This window comes from Erinaceus europaeus, chromosome 14, assembly GCF_950295315.1.
Source record: "Erinaceus europaeus chromosome 14, mEriEur2.1, whole genome shotgun sequence".
NCBI classification, from domain to species: domain Eukaryota; kingdom Metazoa; phylum Chordata; class Mammalia; order Eulipotyphla; family Erinaceidae; genus Erinaceus; species Erinaceus europaeus.
Window position 1 is genome coordinate 74428862 of NC_080175.1, and position 26323 is coordinate 74455184.

The 26323-nt window shown below is 36.4% G+C and overlaps 1 protein-coding gene across 9 annotated transcripts in view; it reads left to right on the forward strand.

The window, feature by feature from the left end:
- PIK3CA (phosphatidylinositol-4,5-bisphosphate 3-kinase catalytic subunit alpha) overlaps positions 1–26323 on the forward strand; it is an 80213-nt gene that overhangs the window by 17089 nt on the left and 36801 nt on the right. For 2 of the 9 annotated variants that reach the window (XM_060171991.1, XM_060171993.1), the window contains exons 2-5: positions 4913–4998; positions 21228–21655; positions 22293–22502; positions 25109–25359. In XM_060171991.1, the coding sequence (XP_060027974.1) occupies positions 21304–21655; positions 22293–22502; positions 25109–25359 (813 nt within the window). In that variant the 5' untranslated portion in view covers positions 4913–4998; positions 21228–21303. Of the gene's footprint in view, positions 1–4912; positions 4999–12996; positions 13082–14447; positions 14559–14602; positions 14892–21227; positions 21656–22292; positions 22503–25108; positions 25360–26323 lie in introns of those variants that run through there. The other 7 variants (XM_060171992.1, XM_060171994.1, XM_060171995.1 and 4 more) reach the window with 7 other exon arrangements.

Genomic DNA, 26323 nt, shown 5'->3' on the forward strand with positions numbered 1-26323 from the left:
GATTCCCAACATTGCAGTGTTTTTGAATGTTAAATAGAAAACAAAATCAATTTGAATCTTTATCACCTATATACCAAAAGGGAAATACAGATTTAAAAAATGGAAAAGGTAAATGAAGTGATATATCCTTACACTAGTCTCGTGTAAGAAACCTTCTAAATTCGTCTCATGTAAGAAATACCTTCTAAATTTGAAAGAACTGGGAAAAATACACAAGAGGAAAGTTCATCACATCTAACTCAAAACATTGACATTTATTCTTTCACATTATACAGATGAATTAATTAAAAGATATACAAATGAGTATTAAAAATTTGCTCCCCCCCCCCCCCAGTCACAACATTTCAGCTCTTTGGGCCAATTCATTTTTTTGAGGGACTTGGGGATTAGAGGGTAAGAAGAGTAATGAGGCCAAATATCCCTGACTTGATGCAGATCTTTGCAAATTCAGTCATTAAAGTCAAATGCTTATCTTTAAATTTTAAGGTGTTTGCTAGGGAGATAACATCAGCAGTAGTACAACAGATTTTCATGCCTGAGTCTCTGAGGTCCCAGGTTCAATTCCTATCACCACCATAAACCAGAGCTGACTGGTGCTCTGATTGAAAAACAAACAACAACAAAAACACTACATTTTAAGATATTCAAGTATTTTCAAAAACACCAACATATATGTTGTTGAATGAGTAAAAAGCTTGAGAAAACATTTACTAAAGAGGAAGTAAAACCCTATGGGAAAATGCATTGTTGTTGTTGTTTTTCTCTGATACAATAAAAGATGTGAAACTGAGATGCAGTGATAAGTTTTTATTTTTTGAGCTGAAGCCTCCGCGCCGCCCCCCCCCCCCCACATTCACTCGCGGTGTTGCTGCTGAAGGTGCCCTCAAATGTGCTTTCCTCATATGTTTCTGTTGGGATTCTGAATTGACTCAGCCCCTTTGGAAAGCAAAGCAGCATTTTTTTTTTCTCCCCTTAAAATCATCATGCTTGGATCATCCAGAGCACTTAGCACAGTGCTGAGTGGCAGGGGAATAGGTTTGATGTATAGTGCCTCCATCACCCCTCTTTAGTTCACACACACACAAAGGGCAGTGTTGGGGTATCTGTGGCTAAGGAGGAAGGTTGTGTTAGCAGAGTGCTGACCTTCCATGCATGAGACCCCAGCATCAATCCCAGTGCCATATAAAGGGCAAAACAGTACTCTGGTCTACCTAAAATAGAAAAACACAATTTTTTTAGTTAACATTCCCTTTGACTCCATAGTTCCATTTACATTATATAAAAAGAAATTTTAAATAGATGAAATATTCAATAAGTGCAAGAATTTCTAAGACATATTTATTGAAGGAAATAGAATATAGTTCACACCTAAAAAGTGACGTGATCACAGAAGGAACCTAATTAGTGACTTAAATTCCCAGTTTTCAAAATGTTCTCACATGTATGTGATCCTATTCTGTTATTTTTTTCTTTTTGCCTCATTTAGAAGTTTGTGTTAACTTTGACTCTGTGCTTTCTGATGGAGAGGAGAGCATAGAGGTTTTACCAAATCTAACCGATAACCAAATTTTGAGTATTGATTCTTGATATATATACTCTCCATCATTTCTCGTACACACTACCTTAAACTATCCTAGATCATTGGAGTTTCCCAACCAGTTTCCCCACTTTTCTCTCACTTTACACAAATAACTGTACACGTAAGTGACAGCAGAATTGTGTGTATGTGCTCTAGTAAATAGGTTTATAGAAGAGAGCCAGCCAGGGGTGAAATTGACACTGCTTCTAGACTATTGTCAAAATAACATCCTGAAATACAAAATCGGTGTGCTTTAAGCTCAGTAATTTTTTATGGCTTGTATTGCTGCTTCTCAAGTCTTGCGGGAATTTGTCAAACTGTGAATACTTAGAATGGTAGAAGTTCTGCGTCAGAGGAGCTATGCATTTTACCATAATTTCCCACTCTTGATCCTCACACTTGTGATCCCAGGACACAATTTTGAGGAGCACTGATCTCAAAGTGTAATCTTATGATTTGGTCATAATTCTTACAGTGTGGCACTAGCCTGCTTTTTTGTGTGTATTTCTTACACTTTCACTTAGTGACACTTGCCTAGCTCACCCTGTGCTTTCATTCATTCTGCTCTCAGCTTGGCATTCTGTCTTCAGCCTCTGCAGAATCTGTGTTAAGTACTCATAGATTTACTCTGTTAGAGTTGATCTCTGCCTTTCTCTGTTTCCACAGCCTCTTACTTAACACATTATAAAACATACTAAGTTTTGCTGGCTTCTTTACATATCTGTCTTCCTCAATAAACTGAAACTATTGAACTTTGGGATGTCATTTACCTTGTACCTCAGGCATAATTACTTAATAAATGCCTGACATATGATTAGCATTACAATAAAGAAGGCAGAGAAGAATGATTAATTCCATTCTTTTTTTTTTTTTCAATGAGAAAAACATGGTCTTGAGTTTGCTTACACGTCCAACTTTTAAATTTGCATTCAATATTTGTGGCTTTTCTGGTTCTAGTCTTTACAGGAAAGGTACACAGTAAGATTGCACATTCATTTTTAAGCTTTTTTTTCTTCTTTGTTCACAGGTTGATTTTTTTCTTTGCTAAGGGAGAAGATATTTTAATGAACTTGTCCTTCATATGAGGAGGAACTGACTGCTAACTGCTAATATTAGGCTACTTACCTCTCATTTTCACATCAGGTCTTCTTTACTCTATTTGTATCCCTTGCAGAAACATTATTATAGCACATAGTTGGGTGTCCACTAGTACTTATTTAAGTTGAGCTAACATGTAAATAAGTAACATTTTATTCTGCAACAATTGAGACCAAAGGTTATATGTGTATAAATATTCAAGTGGCTTAGCATATCTTTTAAAGCTCCATTTGCAACATTTAGATGTGTTTAACATTGCTACAGACTTCAGTCTTTTAAGTGTTGATGGAAATTATCCACCAGCTGCAAAGTTCAGTTCTAGTATGCCGTAGAGTACATGTAGCCATGGCTTAAACCAAATGTTAGCAATGAAATATTTAGTAGCAACTGTTCTTTTAAAAGAAACATTTTAGATAATTAAAGTCTTCTGGTAATGTCCTTATACCCAGCTGTCAGCTTTTTTTTTTTTTTTTTAACTTTTTCTGCCAATATTTTGAGAACTGAGATTAAGAAAAAGGAAATTAGGGTACCGTGCTTTGAAATATACTATGTTTGAATATTTACTATATAATTGTAAAGATTTCCAAGTATAGAGTTCCTCAGTCAATGTCTCAAGATTTTTATTTTTGTAATTGATCAGTGAAGAAGATAGGAGAGAGAGAAAGAAAGTAGTTGGAGGGTAGATTGCATAATGGTTATGCAAAGAGACTCTCCTGAGGCTCCAAAGTCCCAGGTTCAATTCCCCTGCACCACCATAAGTCAGAGCTGAGCGTGCTCTGGTAGAAAAGAGCGAGAGTGGGAGAGGGAGAGAAAGAGAGAGAGAGGAGAAACAGATCAAGTGCTGCCAGGGATCAAACTCAAGACTTCATGCTTTAGAGTCCAGTGCTTTATCCACTGTGCCACCTCCCAAACCACTCTCAAAGGATTTTTATAAAAACCTTTATAGCCCTTTTCTTTATAAAGCAAACTATGTATTAGTAAATTATAGTGACATTTGCGAAAATGAAGGCTTCCTGCTTTTAATAACCACTGGATTTATTAAAGATTATTAAAATTAATTTGAGCATTTTATTTAAAATGTTCTGCTTTTTCTTAATTTAGGAACTAAGTTTAATCAGTATCTCACAAATCCCTATTTTTATATCACATTAATTTTAATTTTCAGTACCATTCCGAATTTCCCACAATGCAGAACAGTGATAACAATATCCTGGCTTTTTTTTTTTCTTTCAAGTCTTTTCCCCCTCTTGCACAGTATGTTATATATATAATTATTTTTTACATTGTCAAGAAATGAATACCTTTTCACTCTCTAACCATACTTAAGTATACCTATATTTTGACGATTGGTAGATTTTAATAATTGAAACTATCAGTATTTACATTGGCCTAATTCTACTAAAATATTTCAGTCTACATTAAATTTCTTCCTTTCTGTGTTCAGCGTTACTACACAAGAATTCTTCCTCTCAGTTCACGTGTTTCTTTTCTTATACTCCACAAATTATTCTGAACTATGTTGTTGTGTTTCATATGTTGGTCATAATTTTATTATTTATTTGTACTCTTTTCCCTTTGTATTCTACCAGCCTTTTTTCTATTCTGAAAATAAGTGTGTATATATATATATATATATATATATATATACACATATACATATATATATTCTCTAACATTAATACTGTGTGATTCATAGTTCTTTTATGTGTTTCTTAGATCCTGTTATATCCTTTTTCCTAAACATTTACTATTTTAGCCATACAAACTTTATTTTCCAATTTGGGCTAAATACTTTTTTTTTTTTAAGTTAGAAGCTAGGGGAAAAAAGAGTAAATTAAGTCCAAAGGGAATAATAACATGCAGAACAAAAAATTAGAAAGTAGAGGAAAAGTTAACAAATATAAAATCAGTTTTGATACAGGCCTCCTGAAATTGATAAACTTTAATTACAGTTGTCAAGGAAAAGAAATGTAAAATAACAATATTAAAAATAAGTTTTTGGATATTATTATAGATGCTATGGGTATTTTTAGAAGATAACAAAGGGGGAGAGAGCTAAGATGACTAGCAAGATGTTTCTACTCCTTCCCAAGGGGGAAAAAATGTCTAAAACCACAACCTAAGACTATCAGTTGATTTTTCAACAGGAACTCTATAAAGACTAGAAAGGACTGGTAGGAAATATTCAAAATTTTGTGAACTTATGTTTTCTTCTCTCTTTTTCATTGTCACTAGGTCTTCACCTCTCCAGGCCAGTGTTCTTAGGAAGAAGCAGGTAGAGAAAGAAACCACAGCTTCCCCAGTGTCCCAGTAAACCCAGGGTAATTAACTTGCTGCTTTGTATATTCAGTTTTAAATGAAAAAGCTCTTCACCCAAGAATTCTCTCCCCACCTAGTTCATCAATAAGATCTGAAGGAATGACGAAGAGCAGTAGTTAAAAAGGAGTGTACTACCAGTAGGTCAGCCCTACAGGAAATATTAAGGGCCTTATATAAAAAGGAAAGTCAAACTGTACCCCAGCAGACAGCTCTGTAGATTGTTAGACCATCAAAGATTTAACTTCAGTTCACTCTCCAATTCTGGTTCTTTTCCTCCTCTCAGATTTTAAATAAATCTTTAAAATTAAATAAAAGGGACTGAGGAGACAGCATAATAGTTATGCAAAAGACTTTCATGCCTGAGGTCCCAGATTCAATTTGACGTTTGACCATAAACCAGAGCTGAGCAGTGAGTGCTCTGGTCTCTAGCTCACTCTCTCTGTATATTCTTCTGTCTGTATCTCTCTCACTTAAACAAATAAATAAATAAATACGGGCTGGGGAGACAACATATAATGGTTCTGCAGAAGACTTTCCCTCCTTGAGGCTCTGAAGTCCCAGGTTCAGTCCCCAGCACCACCATAAGCCAGAGCTGAGAAGTGCTCTGGTCTCTGTATCTTTCTCTCTGTATCTCTCTTTCATTAAAAATATACATATATACTTTTTTAAAAAGAAAGAAATACCCTTTTCTTCTCAAATAAATAGGAAAATACTGCATTTTTTCTCACATGGTAGAAATAAATAAAACCAAGCTTAGAGAACAAGCCAAATAGGAACAATCCTCAGCAGAACTGAGGTTACCGGGGGGTGGGGGGGGGGGGCTGGGATAGGAGGTGTGGGTTATAGTGTGTAGCAATTCCAGTGGACTTGAGTGAAAGGATATTGGTGGTTTGAAGGGGGTGTGTGATATAGGAACATATTTTGAATAGGTGGAAAATTGTACTTCTGAAACACAGTCTTGGAAACCAGAATTACCTCAGAGACAAAATTATTTTTAAAGATAATGAAAGAATGTCAAACAATTTTCAGCAACCAATTTACAGCTTAGATGAAATGAAAAAAATAATGAAAAATATAAATGACAACATCTGACTCAAGAAATAGAAAATGTAACTAGAACTGTGTAAAGTAAGAAAATCAGTGTTTTAAAACCTCCCGACAAAAGGGGCCATTTGGCGGTGCACCTGATTAAGCACACGTTAAAATGCACAGACTCAAATCCAAGCGCCTGCCCCCCACCTGCAGGGGAGAAGCTTCACAAGTGTTGAAACAGTGCTGCAGGTGTCAGGCTATTTCTCTAGATTGCTCTCTATCCAATAAATAAAATAAAATAAAAAATAATAGACCTTCCAACACAGAAAATTTAGGCACTGGTGATATAGTTGGTTAATTCTGTCAAACACTAATGGCAGAAATCAGACTGTCCCTACCCAGATTTTCAGAAAAAGCAGGAGTAAAGATAAGATGACAATACATTCAACATTAAAGGCTTTATTCACCTGGATACCAAAGATACCACAAGGAAAGGAAACTAGCAGTCAATATTCCTCATGAACATAGGCAGAGAAATCCTTCACTGAGTATCAATATATTAAATCTAGCAATACATTACAATAAAGGTAACATCCCAGGAGGTGGATTATCTAGTAGAAGGTAGGACTGGTATGCTTGAAGTTTCTAGCTCCATCCCCAGTGCCATTTGTACCAGAGTTGTCCATTGTCTTCTTTCTCAATTAACTTTTTTGAAAAGGATTATATATTATCGTCATGTGGAAATTATCCCAGCAGTGCAGCAAAAGGAGGCAAAGCACAGTCATCAAAGGGGAAAAGTATGAGGAGAGAAATTCAGTGCAGACTTAGGTACAAACTGCCAACATTCACAAAAGAATCACCTAAACCCCTCATCAAAGAGTTAATGCCAACACATATGAAATGTAGCAAACGGAACCTCACTAGCCATTTAATGCACAGTATTTTGTTAGAGGCTGATTCCTTCAGCTGGGCCTTGTGCTTTGCGCCACCTGTGCTTAACCTGCTGCGCCCTACTCCCAAGGCTGATTCCTCTAGTCAACACATACTCAATTCCAGAGAAATTACAGGTATTTAGTATAAACCACAACACCCCCCCCCCCCCATGAACTGTTTAGGCATAGTGAGCCAGTCTTATCAGTCTTATCAGTACGGGTTAAAATTTCTTCCCGGGGGAGCCAGGCTGTAGCGCAGCGGGTGAAGCACACATGGCACAAAGCGCAAGGACTGGAGTAAGGATCCCGGTTCAAGCCCCTGGCTCCCAACCTGCAGGGGAGTCGCTTCACAGGCGGTGAAGCAGGTCTGCAGGTGTCTGTCTTTCTCTCTCCTTCTCTTGTCTTCCCCTCCTCTCTCCATTTCTCTCTGTCCTGTCCAACAATGACGACATCAATAATAACTACAACATTAAAGCAACAAAGACAACAAAAGGGAATAAATAAATAAATATAAAAATTTAAAAAAAAAATTCCTTCCCAGGGACCTGAGCGGTAGCACACATAGTGCGAAGTGCAAGGACCGCGCAAGGATCTCAGTTCCAGCCCCCAGGTCCCCACCTGCAGGGGGCTCCCTTCGCTTCACAAGCTATGAAGCAGGTCTGCAGGTGTCTTATACCTTTCTCTCTCCCTCTCTTTTCTTTCTGTCTCTACTCCTTACTCAACTTCTCTCTGTCCTATCCAACAACAGCAGCAGCAACAACAATAATAGCAAATAACAACAATGGAAAAAAGAAGATGGCCTCCAGGAGCAGTGGATTTATAGTGCTGGCACTGAGCCCCAGCACTAACCCTGGAGGCAAAAAAAAATTTCAAAATCCAAGATCTAGTTTCACAAACAGACCTTCTTAAGGATAAGTGACCCGTCTGTGCATGCACAGCCCAGCATTTCACTCAGAATTTATCCGGAGAATCAAAGTGTATGTCTATAAATAAGAAGCAACAGTAGCCAAAAACTGATAAAAGAATGTTCATAACCCCCCCCCCAAAAAAAGCTTAGAAAGCAACTTAATTTGGTCCTAGACATCACATATCTTAATACAGTGCTGTGCTGTGTGTGTGTGTGTGTATATATATATATATGTTTATGTATTTATATTTTGTCCTAGAAAAATGACATCCTCACAGGACAGAACAAAAGAGCAGTGCCAACAATAGCTAGACAAAAGATTGTTTTTCTGTCACTACACACCAGATATGGAGAGTAGTAAAAGCAGACAGATGGACAGTTCTGCTTCTGTTGGAGTGTTCTAATGAAGTAAAGAAACATTTTGTTTCTTTTTTTGTGTGTGTGGTTTTTTTTTTTTTTTAATTGGTGAATTTACGTTTCAACAGTAAGTACAATAATTTGCACATGCATAACATTCCCCAGTTTCCCATATAACAATACGACCCCCACTAGGTCCTCTGAATCCTTCTTGGACCTGTATTGTCACCACCCACCCACCCCAGAGTCTTTTACTTTGGTGCGATCCACTATTCTGTTTCTTTTATTCAGAGAAGGAATTTATAAGCTAAATTACTGGTTTTGGTAATAAGTTTCATATTTTGGTCAAAGAAACATTTTTTTATACCCTTGGGATAATGACTCATGCTCTCTTAGAATTTTGCTTTTATGGAAACTAAAACAGTTATAAATACAGCATTGTTATTCAGATCTTACAGTTAATGATATTATTGAGTCCTTATAGGACACTAGTATTATAAAACCAATTATAAGTAAAGAACCAAGTACAGGTTTTAATTAGATAATTCCAAGAGAAATGTAAGTAGATTTTTAAAATGCTGGTAGACTAATTATTATGATTTTTGTCTGTTAGACATTAAAAACTGAGCCTGTACTTTTCAGAAAATGTCCCATCTTTTGAGTACTTCATGACATGAGGTAAATTTCTCACTTCCAAATGTTGACAGTAGAAATACATTCAAGTTATCCTGTGCCTTTTTTTTTTTTTGTCTTGTGCTCCTCGAGGTTGTATGAGATTATAAAATTATTCAATATAATTCACATAGATCTTAAGACATTAATAGAAATCATGTTAGTATTGTTGAGATGAAATCTAAAGTTTATTTTCCATTTTATGTTGCATTTTTAGAAATAGAACTGTAAATGTACTCTGTTCTCTACATACTATAGTAGATGTTCTCATTCTGAATTTTAACATCAGGATTCTGTCATGTTTTCATCCTTTCGTAATAACTGGTACCAGGCTTTTATACAAAAGTGCCTGTGTTAATATCTCTCAAGTTTAAGAGTTCTCTTGGCTTTAATCTCAGCATTCATTTCCTTTCTTGAGGTACTTCTCATCAATCAGTGTTTAGATTTGGGGATTTTAAATTCCCCATTACAAACTTTCTTAAAATATAAGTCTACAAGAAATATTAGAATGAAACATTTCTAACACAAAGATAAGTTCAGTAGTATGATCTATTTCATCCCTCCTCACTTCTTAACTCACTGATAATTAATTTTTCAAGAGTTAAAAATATTTGTTACTATGACTTACCTCCTTTCCTACTGTTTTTTACAGTTTCACCTTTTACTTAAAAAAAAAACCAATATGCTCTCATATGTAAACTTAAAGTAGATTTTATAAATTCTAGCATAATCCTAAGAAAAAAATTTGATGTATTGCCATCTGTTTCGTTCTTATGTTTCTTGTTGACTTATAGTTGATTATTTTCACTTGTGTCTTATAATTATTCAAATATGTCAGGTGTCATTTGGTTCTTCTGCTCTTCAGAGAGTGTCCAAACTAAGTTGCACAGAGCAGGCTTCGTGCTATAGACATTCTGCTGTTTGATAAGAATACAGAGGCAAATAAATAACAGGGGTGGTGAAATAACTCACTTAGGTAGTGTGATGCTTTGCCAGGTGCACCAACCCAGGTTCAGGCTTAGGAGCTGTGATTTCTGTCACTCTTTCGACCTCTCTGTCTTCTCTGTCTCTATCTTAAGAAGAAAGATGTACAGACATCTGAACAGAGGTAAAATATATAGGTAATGTTCTGTATTAAAATGTATATATTTAAAATATTTTAGAACAGTAGTATACTGCATCTGTATAATAAGCCTGAAACAAAGCATAGAATTAAATGTATAATTTGTCTAATAATCTAACATTAGATATTTCTTATTTTGTAATTAATGTTTGAGTTTGATTTTGCTGCTCACACATGATTCTCTTAGCTCGCCCTCATAAAGTCTTTTTTCACACTTACTGATAATCAAAATTCTGCATTAACGTAAATGTTACCTAGATCTTAATTGTCATTAAAAACTCATTATTACATTACTCTAAGCCCATCTTGTTCAGGAAACCCTGTCTTACAGAATAGCAATAAATGTTAAGGAATGTGTTTTTATAACACTTCTCATCATGCTATAGATTTAAAAGTGAAATGAATTGTGACTTCTCCACATGCTGGTGATGAAAATTTTATTTTCCTCTCTGAAGTTGTTAAGATTTCTAAATCACTGAAAGAATGAGTTAAATGTTTTCTCATGGCCAGCTTGTAAAGGTCAGTGAAGGACAGCACTTTGAAAGAAATGGATAATATGCATCTTTCCAGAGCTAGTGTATATTACAGCTGTCCCCTTGGACTCATTCCAGTAAAACAGCTCAGTGACTCTTAGAGGAAGAGAATTTTAGAGGCCGTAACTGGAGCTCAGAAAAATTGGACTAAAAGACACTTTAAAATTGTTTCTTACCCAAATCCACCTGAACTCTCTCAGTGCTTTTGACTTTCTTTACAGAATGTCTTTGGGCATCTCTTTCTGTTATTTGCTTTCACTCTTTAGGCCCTTGTCACCTTTTCCCTGAGGTAATTTCTACAGTTTAGTTTTCCTACTTAACTCCCCAGCGCTCTAGAACTACTGTGACAGCCCTCTCTCCCTAGAGGGAGGGAGGACGGAAACATTCTATCCTGAATGAATTTAGTCTTGGGCTCAGTTAATGATGTTGTTCCCAGCTGTGACCATGGACTGCAAGCTCAGACTGACAGGTACTCAGAGGTTACACAGGCTCCTGCTCTATATGTGCCCTGGGCCAGGTCAATGGGTTAAACAGTTAATTTTATTCGTAGATTTTCTTCAGGTTTAGGAGTTACTCTCTGCCGTAATCCTACTTTCTAGCTCTGTTCTCAACTCTAGCACCATCTTACCAGACAATATTTTTGTCCACCTCCATGTTAGCTGTGTCAGGCAAAAACTACAAAAGTCATGGTTCCCTAGGAACATACCTAAAATAGACTTCCTAGCTTCTTTCCGCCCTAAGATCCCTATTCTCATCTGCTCTATTTCTGCTTTTTGATACCTGTTCATTGATCATTTTGTCCTGCTTCATATCTTACCATCCTTCAGCCACCAAGTTGCAGATGCTGTCATGATTCTATCCTGACTTCCTGGGCAGACGACCTCACCAGTGTAACCCAGAACCTCGCCCCCTCCAAAGCCACACCCCACTAGACAAAGATAGAAACTGGGTATGTGATCCAGGAAGTGGCGCAATGGAATAAAGTGTTGGACTCTCAAGCATGAGGTTCTGAGTTCAATCCCTGGCAGCACATGTACCGGAGTGATAATCTGGTTCTTTCTCTCTCTCCTACCCTTCTCATAAATAAATAAATATTCTGAAAAAGAAAAAAGAAGCAGCATATGGATCTACCTGCCAATGTCCATATCCAGTGTAGAAACAATAACAGAAGCCAGACTTCCCATCTTTTGCACCCCAAAAAATATTTTGGTCCATACTCCCAGAAAGAGAGAAATGATAGAGGAAGATGACCTGAACTACAACTTTGAACTCCAACTCCATCAAGACCCTGAGGGAGAAGAGGAAACAGGAAGGACATTCAGAAGTAGTAATAGTTGTAGGTATGACTTAGAAAGGAAGAGAAGGCAGAACCATAGGGGAGAAAGGGGCAAATATATATAAATGTAGACAGATAGTTATAGAATAATAACCCGTATCTGCAACCTTGGGAGAACTACTGTACCCTTTCAAGGAAGGAAATGAGGACACAGAATTCTGGTGGTAGGAACGATACAGAATAATACCCGTTATCTTATAATTTTGTAAATTAATATTAAGTCACTAATAAGAATTCAGTCTAGCAGGAAGTCAAACATAAATGTAAATAATTTTAATAAAAATATATTAAAATGCAGTTTTGGAAATATATACAAAAGGCTGAGTAACAGTAAAAAGGGCAATAACTCTGGATTTAAGGAAAGTAATCAGAAAAATTAATCCAGATTTTGGTCATGTTTATATAGCAAGTATAATAGGGAGCTTTCATTCTACTGTTCTAAATCAGACTAGAGATTGATTTGCTAACTAATAAAAAGAAAACTCATTTTCTAGCTTAAAAGGGAATAAAGAGATGCAACTGAATTAACCACAAAATTGTGTTAATGTTTCCTGTTGATCTACTGAGAATGAGAGTAGAAAACACATCTTGTAGCCATATATCTAAATATACACAACTGTGTCACTTAAATCAGATAATATTGCTAAAGGCATTAGGTAAGTGAGAAATAAGAATTTGTGAAACTCTTGGTCACTTGGAATTTACACAGATTCTATATAGAGTGAGAATATAGATAATCTCGAGAAAATACAAACTTTTTTTTTTAGCAAATTGTTCTTGTGAATTAGTTCAGCTATCCTCTAGAATTGCAAATTTTCACTTCAAACTAGCTCTCTTACTTCAATGACTTTAATGACTAATTTTAATTATGCAGATGTAATGCTGATATTTTAAAACAACTTCAGAAAATACACTCCTGAAATTAAAACCTCTGCTAATCATTTATAAATTATATTTTGTGTTTTTTTTTTAAAGTAATCAAGGCAGACAAAAATCTCTACAGTCTTAGACTGTTCATAAAGAATAAGTCTTCAGTCAGGTTCTAGTTTTGCACTCTACTATGGTAGCGATAATGACTAAAGTTTTATACTAGATTTTGTTTCATTTCAGCATTTTTAAAATGATTATTAGCAGAAGAAGACAGCTAATGATCACAAAAGAGATGAAAATAAAACTATCTTGCATAAATTATGGTAAGAGTTTAGTATTAAATTCCAAGAGAAATTATTTATCATCAAGTATTTGGGAAAAGAGAAAAACAGAACTGCTGGAATGAAGAAGTTTAGGAATAGCAGCATTTAGAGATAATTTTAGAAGTGCCCCACAGAAATTTCCATATAAGAGAGTGAGCTCCCAAAACTAAAACTACCCGGTCAACTGATTTCTGAGATCTTTACATGTTCTAGCCTCACTGGCTTAAAATGAATGTTTCCCCCAAAGTACTTAGATGGAAACTGTAAAATGTGATTGCAGAGGCAGGTTTGGAAATGATAATTACCAATGTGTGTTTAGAAGATTCTCCATTTAAAACTAGGTATTTCTCACACTTTCTCTGAGATTAGCAGAACTTTCTTCTCTATAAAAATGCCTGAAAGTTACTATTTTAGGCCATAAGACCTCTCCAGCACTACAGAGTAGAAAGCCTCTTTGACAGAATGTAAACACGGTTCATTGTTCCAACTAAACTTCATTTACAAATACAAGGAGTAAGCTAGAATGGGCCTCTGAGCCAGCCTTTACCATAAATGATAAAATCTGGGCATATTGTTGTAATATAAATAGAAATATTTTTAATTTAGAAGTTAAACAACATATCAAAATATCATTCTCTTCTCAGACTGAAAGAGTATATGTCAAACAGTCAAAATACTGATTGTCAAACTAAAGAACCTTCTACTGTACAAGCCAAGTGATAAGGGCAGGAAATAGCCTAGCATTAGTGCTTAGGACTCGCATGCCCAAGGCCCCAGAGGCCCTACAACAGCTTGTGTCAAGCAGTGTTCTGTCTCTACCACCCCCTTAAAAATAGACCTTTGGGGGGGGGGGAGTTGGGCAGTAGGTAGCTCAGTGGGTCCAACACACATGGCTCAAAGTGCAAGGACCGGCTTAAGGATCCCTGTTCAAGGGATCCCCATCTGTAAGGGGTTGCTTCACAAGTGATGAAGCAGGTCTGCAGGTGTCTGTCTTTCTCTTCCCCTGTCTTCCCCTCCTCTCTTGATTCCTCTGTCCTATCCAACAACAGCAACAGCAATGGCAACAATAACGACTACAACAAGGGCAACGAAATGGGGAAAAATGGCCTCCAGGAGCAGTGGATTCGTAGTGCAAGCACCTGGGGGCCTGAGCAAACAGCATAATGGCTATGCAAAAAATCTTTCATGTATAGGACATAGCTCCCAGACTCAATCCTCAGCATCACCATAAACCAGAGCTGAGTAGTGTTCTGATTAATAATAATAGTAATTATTATTAAAAGCAAAAATCTTTTTTAAGTCAAGTGATAATGTAAAATCTAATATTTTCTGTTGTTTATTTCTGCTACTTATTTTGTCCTTGCAGGTCATATTTATATCAGCTGAGCAATACCGTTTACCCACATGGATTATTAGTGCAGACCCGCCCTTACCAAGAAATAAATGCAGATTAAGACCTTCTGAGAATCGATCGATTGTCAGTACCTTGTGCCTAAACAAAGAGAATTTTAAGACCAGAATGAAGTAAAGGAAAAATCTCCAATCAGCAAGCTATCTGCTACATATTTCCTGCTCCTAATTCATTCAGCACAAGTTCTCATATCATGTGGTCTTTGGCTTAGACCATAGACTATTATAAAATGGAGGTCAGATGTTGATATAGATAAAAGTAACAGAAGAGGAGGAAGCTACTATCTTCAGACCTGGCTAGCCACAGCTGAGACATGACTACTGACTGCTAGAAAACAAGGCATCAGAAGCAATGTTTAAAAGCACTGTCCCCTGGGGACCAAGAAGATACATATCAATGGTAGCTCACCAGGCTTACATGCCTGGGGCTTGTCCATCCCAAGTTCAATCACCAGCACCACCATAAGCCATAGCTGAGCAGAGCTGTGCTCAAATACCTCCCACAGCTGTAAATTAATAGAAGCCCTGGGGGCTGTGCAGCTGGTCAGGCACCAGCCCTGACTTACAAGCACAAGGTTCTGAGTTCAGTCACTGGCATCACATGTGCCAGAGTGATACTCTGGTTCTCTTTCTCCTGAGGGGGTGAGATAGTGTGTGTGTGTGTGTGTGTGTGTGTGTGTGTGTGTGTGTGTGTGTGTGTGTGTGTGTTTAATTAATAGAGCTTTTTAAATTAAGATAAATCTTAAAAGAAAAAAGCCACTGTCTCCTATCAGGAGTCAATGGTTTTAGGATCAAATTTACCCTCAGACTCAGATATTTGCTCTATTATGTTTTAGTATAGTACAGTAATTGCTTTAATAATGAGAGCAGATAATTCATCCAGAAAGGGGGAGGGGCTAGTTGCGGAGCCCAGGAGATAGATTAATTGGTGGTGGTGCCTGAGTCTCCCAGCTTCAGTTCCTAGTACCTTACTATATAGGAGTTGAGCAATATGCAAGTCTTTCTCTTTTAAAAAACAATAAACCTTTAAAAAAATAATAGTTTGGGCATTTTTCAAAAGTTACTTGTGAATTTTGTATTCTCATCTAAGAAAACAGTAGGTTCTTATGCCTGAGGCTCCAAGGTCCCATGTTCAATCCCCCCAGCACCACCATAGACAGAGTTGAACAGCACTCTGGTTATATATATAATGATAATAATAAAGTAAATAAAGCTGAGGGTCGGGCAGCAGCGCACTGGATTAAGTGCACATAGTATGAAATGCAAGGACCTGTATAAGGATCCCAGTGCGAGCTCCCAGTTCCCCACCTGCAGGAGAGTCACTTCACAAGGGGTGAAGCAGGTCTGCAGGTGTCTTTCTCTCCCCTTGCCTTCCCCTCCTCTCTCAATTTCTCTCTGCCCTATCCAATAAAAAAAAATGGGAAAAATGGCCTCCAGGAGCAGTGGATTCATAGTGCAGGCACCAAGCCCAACAATAACCCTGGAGGCCAAAATAATTAAGTAAATTAAATAAATAATAAAGCTGAATAGGGTGGGGAAGGTAGCATATTGGTTATGCAAAGAGACTTTCATGCCTGAGACTCCAAAATCCTGGATTCAACCCCCACACAAGACAGAGTAAGAATGGAAGGAGTGTCACTCACTGAAATAATATATTAAGATTATGTAGCAATCTAGTATGAGCAAAACTTGTTTATTTCCCAAGTGTTCTGAATAGTTGTGATTTGTCAGCATATGAATATTTAGTCATAGCGTGCAGAGCTCAATTCAAATAGAGTCATTCCTTGTCTCTTAAAATATTTTATTTTTAGCAAATATACTTTTGGGACTTTCAGCCTCTAACTGACAGCAATCCCTATTTAAATGTTTAATTTTACAGTGATATTCTTCTCAACTGCTTTTTAAATAAATGATTGTCCTTTTATTTAAAATATTACATGCTCTGATTTCTTAATTGTAAGATTTTTTTCTGCAAATTTGGAAAATTGAGAAGATAATTTTATACCTCTAGTTTATTGTTGATTAGATTACACCCTTTGTTTGAAAAATGTTTCAACAGGATAAATCTAGATTTTAAAATGTCATGCCATTCTTTTTTGTTCAAAAGCTGTCTTTGCATATAATGTGCAATATAAAACGCAGATTCCTTAACATGCATCTGTCACACACCCTGCCTCTCCCAATGTCCTTCAGACTCAAGTAATAATAAACATCTTATTATATTGCTAGAAACAGCCTGTGTTCTTCCCATGTCTGTGACTTGCCACTCTGTCAGGCTGGAGCACCCTCTTCATTTATCTCTCCCATGCCCAACTGCTCCCTCCCTGAAATCCGAGCAGATGGTTAATGTTTTACTTAAACTTTAATTATTTGATGTTTTCCCTAACTTCTACATACTTAGAGATTTCCTGTGGTTTATCTAAGGTCTATATTCTATCTTACATCAGTTACACATATTTAAAATTACTTCTTTGTCTTATCTTTCTCTAGTAAACTAAGTCTCTCAAACACCCAAAAGGATACATCTTATTTACCTTTAAAAAAAAAAAAAATATATATATATATATATATTAAGGATAGAGCCTGGTACAGTTATTTCCTTCTCAAAGCAGGGTCATCAAGAAATTCTGCACCCTAGAGATAGCTGTGCTATTTAAATCAAAATTTTAGGAACTGAGGGAACTGGAAGCAGGTGAAGTATCCAGTGCTGTTCCAGACTTGTTTGAAACGAGGCTTACATTAGCAATGTTACTTTCAAGTTTCAAGACTTGAAATTGTCACTGTTTTACTAAACTCTTTATTTACCTGCTGCCTTCTGTAAAAAGAACCTAAACTCCTTTTTCCTATCCCCATCTGTTGCCAGTCTGAGTTAAAAAATCAGTCAGTGTTGACACATTGATACTATCCAGGTTGGTGAACAATACTTTTATCGAGTGTTTGCTGCACATCAGTCTCTTACGTGCTTTTACTTGTCTCCTGAAACTTCTACAACAATTCTTGGAAGTGTGTCCATTATCCCAACTTAAGAATGGCCAGAGAATCAACTGAACCACCAGAACCACACAACTACTAAAGAAAGCCCCTAGAATTTCAGTCCAGTGTAACTTTAGTGCCCATTTTCTTAGTCACCACCAGTAAGTATTACCAGGTCATAATTGGCATACAACTAGCACCCTGGTTACAAGATGTACTTTGACATCTCATCTAGACCTAGATTCAAAATCCTTATCTAACATTTCCTGGTGGCAAGCACCTTCATTTTTCTAACCTTTGCTTCCCTCCTTTGTAAAGTCATGATACCTACCAAAGAGCCACTTACTACCTGCCTAAGTACATGACATATAGAGTAAATAGTGTTGGCTTCGGGGAGTCGGGTGGTAGTGCAGCAGTCAAGCACACGTGGTGCAAAGCGCAAGGACCAGCATAAGGATCCTGGTTTGAGGCCCTGGCTCCCCACCTGCAGGGGAATTGCTTCACAGGTGGTGAAGCAGGTCTGCAAGTGTCTATCTTTCTCTCCCCCTCTCTTGTCTTCCCCATCTCTCTCCATTTTCTCTCTGTCCTATCCAACAACGACAACATCAATAACAACAGCAACAATAAAAAAAAAGAAGGGCAACAAAAGGGAAAATAAATAAATAAATAAAAATAGTGTTGGCTTCGCTTGCCTGTTCACTTCTGTTTCTGTGAGTTCTGAGTTGATGGTTTGTAAAGAATAAGACTTAGCATCAGAAGACAGTACAAAAGTTGCCCTCCTCTCGTGCATAATACAATCACAGTCATGTCTGCCTTCAAAGATCTCCAAGTGCTTTATGGCTGTTTTGCCTTCATTCTCATAATAAGGAGGTGTCTTGAATATTTAATATTAGCTACAAATATACTTTATTATTTAAATTTAAAATCAGGGCTCTCTCTGATGTGCTAGACTTCTTTTGCTCATACTTAAAGGAACACGTGAAGTTCTGTGGGCTCTTATTCATTATATAAAGTAGTTATTACCCCACAATTTCATAACATAAACCTGTTAGTGCCATCCAACAAAGAAAACCGTAAACACAGCTGCTGTTTTGGTGCAGCTCATGGTTTGGTTTGGTTTTTATTTAAACTTTTTTATGGAGGCAGATCATTTTAAAATAGTTACTTAGCATTTTCTTTTGCATGCTTCAAGATTTCTTGAATGTTTTAAAAATCATAAGTTGCTTCTATAATTGTGCAGAGATTGATCCATCTGGTCTTTTTACTAGTCAGTGAATTTTCCTTTGAAAATAAGGAAATAAGAATATTTTAAGTCTGCAATTTTTAAAAATTTCTTTATTGGGGAATTAATGTTTTACATTCGACAGTAAATACAATAGTTTGTACATGCATAACATTTTCCAGTTTTCCATATAACAATACAACCCCCACTAGGTCCTTAAGTCTGCAGTTTAAGTGGGTTTCTTTTATAAGGCTGATGAAAAATATTTCCAGCTACTAAAATAACTTTCTCATATTTTATTGAGAAATAAATAATAATACATTCAATTTTTTTTATATTACCAAATGTTTGCTGCACATCAATCTCTTATGTGCTTCCATATGTCTCCTGAATCTTCTATAGCAATTCTTGGAAGTATATGCCATTATCTCAAATTAAGAATGTTTTCAATTTCAATAAGTTTCCAGAGTTGGGGAGAGGCTTGAAATTGCTTCTACTTCTATTCCTCATCTTCTTCATGTGTTATAACTGTGAATCATCCTATAAGTGCTATTTGACAACTGAGCATTGGTACACATAAATATCTGTTTAAAGTAGGCTCTAATGATCTCCTTAGGTGACACTGAGAAGTGAGAGAAAGAAATTGGAGGGGCTTAAGACTAGCCTTTGCAGTGATCTACACAAGAAGAGTAGTCATCATAATCTACGTTGCTAAAGGTGATAAAGAAGGAACATAAACAGGGGCTGGGTAGTGGCACACCTGGTTGAGAACACATGTTACAACCTGTAAGCACCTGGGTTCAAGCCCCCAGTCCCCACTTACAGGTGGTGAAGCAGTGCTGTAAGTATCTCTCTCCCTCTCTATCTCCCCCTTCCCTCTCAATCTATAAATGTCTCTATCCAATACATAAATATAGTTTTAAAAAAAAATTTAGAGAAGGAACATAAACAGATTCAGGAAAAGTGTATTAGTGAAATGTATGGCAAACGCTAGAAGAAGAAGTGAAATGTAGTTGGCTTGACAGATGGCAGGTTTCTGGATGAGAAAACATCCTACTCCTTGTCCCTTTCTCACTGTGTTTCCTCAACTCCTTCTTGTCCTTAGTTCAGTTTATGTTACTTGTGGGAAACTTCCATGCCAGCTTCCTATCACTTAAGGGACTGCACTATGTACTTCTTATGATGCCTTCTATAACACTTCTCCATTGAGAAAGTTTTTCTTTTTTGTTCCTTTGAACTTATTCAGTGTCTCCTCCTTAACCTCTATCTTATATATTTTACAGTTTAGTATAAACAGCAAGAAATAAACTCATCTTTTGTGGGTTTTGAGCATGCTTTCCAAAAGAATTCCTAGAATTATTGACATCTTTAAAAAATGAGTTTTCTAAGTCACAACAGCACTTCTTATCTTGAAATGTATTAACAGATATTTAGCACAGTAGGTAGACTGTTATATTGACAGAGAATCAGTGGTTCTTATTTGTATCGGGATCAACTAATTTCAATCATGTTAGAACTGGGCTATTTAATTAAATGAATGGTTCATTGTACACACATCATCATACATCAAGGAAGACACAGTGATGACACTTTATATTGTAGTAAATATATTATCTACACTATAAAAGCAGAATAGTCTAAGATATAAATTAGATAATAAGTAATACAAAAAAGGAAATTTAAAAAATCATTACCACAGGATACAGAGTAAGAAAGGAAAAAGACTTCTTTAGCCTTGACTTACTCATCTTTTTTTTTTTTTTTTTAAACCAGAGCACTGCTCAGCTCTGGCTTATGGTGGTGCAGGGGAATGAACCTGGGACTTCAGAGACTTACTCATCTTTAAAATGAGAACAATGCTCTTATAATCTAAAATATCCCTTCCAAGCCAAATTCTGTTGCTCTATGAAATATAAGAAAATGATAAAGGTGACTGGAAAATGTTAGGCATGTACGAACTGTTTACTGCAAAATATTAATCCTCCAATAAAAGGGGGAAAATGTTAAAAAAAAAAAAAAAGAGAAAATGATAAAGGTAGCATGTCGTGGAAATTGTGGTTTCAATCACAGCATTATCTTGATAAGATCTGACTTTAAAATAGCATTCAAGAGCTGTCCAAATGGCCTACTCAGAGAGCGTGCTAGTTCACTACATTGAAAGAAGCTTCAGTGCTGTGGCTTCTTACACCATCATGCACAGGGCCCCAAGTACTGTTAATCTGTCTGTCTGTTTGACTGGCTGCCTCTTTGTCTCTGTCTCTCTATTTGAAATAAGTTAGCCTGGAGCAGTAAAATCTCAGTGATAACATAAAAAGCCAAACTTTTTAATTAAAAGTATTTTTTTAATGAATGACTTTATTAAATATTGTCTGCTTTGGAATAACAGTCTCTGCCAAAATATTTAAGATTTAGTATACATTACTTACCTCCCAAATCAATTCAAACTATAGAAACTGAGCCTTTACATTTAGTAATGCCACAAATATGGTACTATTTTATATCCTATTTCTCTTTTGACATTGTTTTTCTTCTTTGGTTTAGGTTCCTGCCTTGGAACAGCCACACATCTGACTGCTTAAAGTAGTTTTCTATGTAAGACTTGTAACAGGCCGGAACAATGCCTCCAAGACCATCATCGGGTGAACTGTGGGGCATCCACTTGATGCCCCCAAGAATCCTGGTAGAATGTTTACTACCAAATGGAATGATAGTGACTTTAGAATGCCTCCGTGAGGCGACATTAATAACAATAAAGCATGAACTGTTTAAAGAAGCGAGAAAATACCCTCTCCATCAACTTCTTCAGGATGAATCTTCTTACATTTTCGTAAGTGTAACCCAGGAAGCAGAAAGGGAAGAATTTTTTGATGAAACCAGACGACTTTGTGATCTTCGGCTTTTCCAACCCTTTTTAAAAGTAATTGAACCAGTAGGCAACCGGGAAGAAAAGATCCTCAACCGAGAAATTGGTATGACATACTTTTCACCTGAATGGCATTGCCGTTCATTCGAAATGCGAATCACTTTGCAACTGAACTATCTTCACATTAATAAAATATTTCTGTCTGAGCCAGTTAATTATGTTTTTAATTATATCTGTCTAAACAAAAGCCTTTAGAAATACTTTTATTTTTTATTATAAAGATAAATAATTTTTCTTTAACACCTTGGTATTAGTCTGAGCATTTCTTTAAATATCATTGGTAGAGATGACTTATTTGCTGTACCCAGTTTTGTTTTATTTTTTAAAAAAACAATAACTGACATGGATAATGTTTGTTGCCTTTGCATGCTCTCTCCCTCTCTCTCTCTCTATATATATATATCGTTTTACTGGGGGATATAGGTCTACAGTACAATTGTTGACACATTATTACAATTTCTTACTCCCTGTGATAGTTATTTGAAAAGCACTCTTATAACCAACTTAGGTCCTTTTTATCTGGGTGCTTATCAACTCTTAATTTTATGTATTCATTGAAAAATTTTAACCTGGAAAAATTCCTTTATTATATATAATTTTCCAAACCTAATATTTCCCATATGTAAGAAGCAGATTAATGCTAAGTATTTTAACAATGTTATGTATTCTTTATAACTTTTAAGGTTTTGCTATCGGCATGCCAGTGTGTGAATTTGATATGGTTAAAGATCCAGAAGTACAGGACTTTCGAAGAAACATTCTTAATGTTTGTAAAGAAGCTGTGGATATTAGGGATCTTAATTCACCTCATAGTAGAGCCATGTATGTGTATCCGCCCAATGTAGAATCTTCACCAGAATTGCCAAAGCACATATATAATAAATTAGATAAAGGTAAGAGAACTGTTGTTACTCTTCCATGGCTGGCTATTGAAGTGAAAACTTGTATCTGTTGCCTGTATTTCTGTACAGCCTTCATATCCCAGTTAGATAATAAGCTTCTTGAAGGCAAGAGACTACTTATCTGAGAAGATATAACTGAATACTAAACACACAGTTTGTGTACAATATTTGAATGAATTTTGTGTATATGGTGCTAGTTCCTTGGCACCACCAACCTTTATTCTAGAATAAGGGGGTGGGGCAGGGAAACCAAACAGCTGGCCAGCGAGATGATAGTTCATTGAGATTACACACTTGCTTGTCATGAACACAACCCAAATTCAAGCATGGCCCCCACAGTACTGAAGATAACTTTGATGCTGTGGTGTCTTTTTCTTCATCTCTGTCTTTGTCTTTGTATCTGAAAAAGTCAGCCTGTAGTGGTAAAGCGCAGTGATGACCAAAAAATCCAAAACTTAATACAGAATTAGAGCTGGCTGTTTACTAGTATAAGAAAATAAGTACAGAACTAGCATGATAGCACATCTAGATAGTGCTGCCTAAATATGACCCAGGGTCAAGCCCGGCCCCCTGCACTGGAACATGCTTTGCTGCTCTGATATCTTTCTCTCTCGTCCTCTGTCTCTGAGGGGAAAAAAAAACCCAAACATGTCAGTTCAGAGTGATGAAGCCCTACTAGTGACTTTAAAAAAAGCATAAGTGAAATGTTCCATAATATTTTGGGAAAGATTTATACATCCCTGTTACACTATATATTATATATTAAAAAATCATAATTAAGTCTAATAGGGGGCCTAATGGTGGTATACCTGGCTAAGCACACACATTACAGTGCACAGTGACCCAGGTCCAATCCTCCAGTCCCCATCCATGGGGAAGAGCTTCACGAGTGGTACAGCAGTGCTGCAGGTATCTCTTTCTCTCCTCTCTCTTCTTCCTTTCAAAGTCTCTCTGTCCCTATCCAATAAATAATTTTATAAACTATTTTTTTAAAAAATCTAATCAGAGTATATAGATTGACTTTTGATACTTGATCTATCAACTTCTAGAAATAAATAAGCATGATAACGTATAAACTGCATTGTTCTATGAAATAAAAGAATATCAAACTAGCAAAATAGCTCACATGGATAATGTTCCTGCTTTGTTATATGTGCGACCCACCCAAGATTGAGATCTGAATATAATACATTAGAGGAAGTTCTGTTGTGGTGTCTCTCCCATTCTCTGCCTCACTTTCTGTGTGAAAAAGTTTATCCAGTGTGGTGAAACACCAGCAACAAAAATAAATAAATAAATAAATGTATCAAATCATATATATTTAACTCTCATCCTATGAAGTGAGTGTTTTTTTTTGGTTTTTTTTTTTTTACACTAGAGCATAGATCAACTTTAGCTTACAATGAGTGGTGTGGGGGGAATGAAATAGGGGATTTTGGAGCCTCATGCATGAAAGTCATTTTACTTATTTAATTTTTATTGGATGTGGATGAATGGTCTATGGTAAATACAGTTGTTGGTATGTGTGTAAAATTTCTCATTCTTCTGCAAACCAGTCTCACTAGGTCCTTGTCCACACTCAGCACCAGGACCTGAAAGCCCCTACTTCCATCCCCACCCCAAAAGCTCTTTACTTTAGTGCAATACACCAAATTAAGTTTAAAATTTAATAGACTAAGATACCTTATTACCATTCACCCATAGTATTCAAAGTAGTTTAATGAAGTATAGCATCCTCAGTATTATTTTCTATGGTAAAAAAAATGTAGAAAATATTTTTTCCATTCAAGACTCCTTGCTTGCTTGCTTGCTTGCTTGTTTGCTTTCTGAGAGGGAGAGAAAAAGAAACATGCCTTACAAGGGCTCCAACTCAGGACCTGATGTTTACAAGTGTACGGCACTCTACCCACCATGCACCTCTTGGGTGCTGGCTACTATGCTATTTTAAAACTGTACTTTTTCCACAAAAAAAAAAACAAAAAAAACTGTACTTTTTCATTTACTCCCAACATTTTTGAAAGATTATCCAGTATGTAGAAGAGTTGAAATAATTGGCACTATGAATATGCAGGTCATTCTAACATAGTTTAAATTGTTATCAACAGTTTTTGAACCCTCCGGCTTCATTTATCTTAAGAAATTCACCTGCTACTCTTTTCTCCTCCATCCATTTTGATTCAGTGCCTTCATGTCTCAGTCACTCTTCCCCATTGTTAGTCAAAACTTTCTTCTTTCATTTCTGCTGAACCTCTGACACATCAGACTGAGTCACTCTCCACAGGGACTGTGTCCATCAAGTGTGCCATATTATTTACAGTGGAACTTACCTTCGTCTTTGGTCCTTTGTGACCCACCAGTCACAGTTTTATTTGCTTGGCATGAAACTTCAGTCTTGCATATGCTCTGGCAGCACTCTCAGATGTGGGTTTTGCTGTTGTTTATTTGTTCATTCCTTATTTTAACTATTTTGTTAGGTTAGTTATACATCATTTCTAATTATGGTTAAGATTAATAGTGGTACATACTCTTCGGAATTTTCTTCATGAAAAATGACATCTGTGTGGTGATTGCATCTAATAATGTCATTTCTGTTATAGGGCAAATAATAGTGGTGATTTGGGTAATAGTTTCCCCAAATAATGACAAGCAGAAGTATACTCTGAAAATTAACCATGACTGTGTGCCAGAGCAAGTCATTGCTGAAGCAATCAGGAAAAAAACCCGAAGTATGTTGCTATCATCTGAACAGCTCAAACTCTGTGTTTTAGAATATCAGGGCAAATATATCTTAAAAGTGTGTGGATGTGATGAATACTTCCTAGAAAAATATCCCCTGAGTCAGTATAAGGTGAGTAACAACAACAATTTGGAATGTAAAAAACAATCATATGGGGAATAGTAATTGGTGATTTGAAGACTTAACTTTGTTGTTGTCACCAGGGCATTACTGCTTCATGCTGACATTTCCAGATAGCAAGAGACAGAGAGGGAAAGATGCCACAGCGCCAAAACTTCTGCCTGTGTGGTGAGGGCCAGGATCAAGCCTGGCTGTGCACATGGCAAAACAGGCACTTGATCCAAGTGAGCTGTTTTGCCAACCCTATTAAATCCTTGCTTAAAATAATAAGTTAATTTTTAAATTAAGTAACTAATGACATAAGTTTAATTTTCTTGTTAAAGATGCTTAATTTGGGAGACCCACAATAACTTCTATTTGAGAGCATGCTACTGTTCTTGTTGGCTTTGTAGAATACTTGTTACTTGACTGTATACAGGCGAATAAGCTGTGTGACACCTTTGTCATGGTAGCCATAGTTGTAAACATGATTTAGTGATTGTACAATTACCCCCATGAGGTTCTCCATGCAGAAAAACAAAAATGTATCATGTTCTTTTCTAGTTAGCTTCAGTTTTATGGGACTGTGACTATCTAGCAGAAAAGCATTCAGTAGCCAATAAGAGTCAAAGACAATATGGAGCTTGTACAGAAGGCTTTTTGTATGCTTTCATTTTTAAAGAGGGGTCTGTTGCATTCATTTTTAAAAAACATATCTTTTATGAGAGGGGCCATAACAGAACTGTGGCTTATGTGTTGCTGGAAATTAAACCCAAAGTCTCACAATTGTGACTCCTCCGTTGTTACTGCTCAGTACAGATCTATGAGATCCTGAGTTTGATTCCTCCTACCAAAACCACACAGAAGTACCCTGGTCTCAGTCTCTCTCTCAATAGCAAAAAAAAAAAAAAAAAAGGTAGTTAATTCAGTGTTGTAAAGACAGCAGCTAAAGAAAGTCCTGTATAATATTTGATAC